Raw genomic sequence first — 1043 nt, forward strand, 5'->3', positions numbered from 1 at the left:
GGGGGGGGGGCCTCAGTCCTCCTCCTCCTCCTCCTCCTCCTCCTCCAGGCGGCGGGCACGCTTCCGCCTCCCTGCAGGCTGGGGGTCGTCGTCGTCGTCGTCCTCTGAGCGGGGCACAGGGGGGGCTGCCTCTGCCTCTGCGGGGGGGAAAAGGGGTCAGGGACGGGGCTGAGCCCCGGGACAGGGCACGGATAGGGGCAGGGACACGGGTCCAGCTCCAGGGGGTGCGACGGGGGAAGAAACCCCGCGAGGGGAGGCCAGAGAAGATGGGGACAGAGGGGCTGAACCCACCTGGGCTTCCGCCATCCTCATCCTCGCTGTCGAGCTGACGCCGCCTCTTGCTGCCCGACTGCAGGGGGACGCGGACAGGCTCCTCGCTGCAGCAGTGGGGACACGGGTCAGGGGAGCCCGATAGCCCCCAGCCCTGGGGGGGCACTGGGAGAACCCAGGTGCCTGGTGCCCCCAGCCCAGCGCGCGAGACCCCAGCCTCACCTCTCTGAGTCCGATCCGAGCGGGGCCGGTGGCCGCTCCGCTGCTGGGCATGTGAAGAGGGGCTCAGAGGCAGCTCCCGCACCCCCAGCCTGATCCCTGCGCCCCCGGCCCAAATCCTCACCTGGAGCAGGAGCCTGGGGGTGCCTTGGTGGTGCCGGCAGCCCCTCAGGGTGCTGGGGGAGCCCCTCGGGGTGCTGGGGGAGCCCCTCCGGGTTAGGGCTATGGTGGGCAAGGGAGGCGGCGGCGCGGCGCAGCTGCTGCGGGGTGAGGGTGGCGGGGATGCGCCAGAAAGACTCCTGGGGGGAGAAGGGAGACGCTGCAGGGCTGGGCCAGGCCTGGGGGGACAGGGCCGGGGACAGGGCTGGGGACAGGGACCTCACCTGCTCGCTGGCAGGGGGACGGAGCCCCAGCTCCCGTAGCAGGGCTCGGAAGCGCCGGTCCTCCATGGCATCCTCGTTCTCCTCCGAGAGAGGCACCAGGGGCACGGGGAAGGACAGGCCTGGAGGGGGGGGGGGGAGCGCTGTCAGCCCGGCCCCATGCCCCAGCCCCCA

General features: G+C 73.0%; 1 protein-coding gene across 1 annotated transcript; it reads right to left on the minus strand.

Moving 5' to 3' along the window:
- Window positions 1-12: 12 nt before the first annotated feature.
- Window positions 13-1005, minus strand: LOC118159268 (protein timeless homolog). Its single transcript, XM_035313872.1, has 4 exons — window positions 873-1005; window positions 493-788; window positions 292-377; window positions 13-137 (listed from the first exon to the last, which is right to left on the minus strand). The coding sequence occupies exons 1-4, from the start codon at window positions 936-938 to the stop codon at window positions 13-15; spliced, it is 573 nt and encodes a 190-aa protein (XP_035169763.1). The 5' UTR covers window positions 939-1005.
- Between the last annotated feature and the right edge of the window lie 38 nt (window positions 1006-1043).

The sequence above is a fragment of the Oxyura jamaicensis genome, unplaced genomic scaffold (assembly GCF_011077185.1).
Source record: "Oxyura jamaicensis isolate SHBP4307 breed ruddy duck unplaced genomic scaffold, BPBGC_Ojam_1.0 oxyUn_random_OJ69230, whole genome shotgun sequence".
NCBI lineage: Eukaryota > Metazoa > Chordata > Aves > Anseriformes > Anatidae > Oxyura > Oxyura jamaicensis.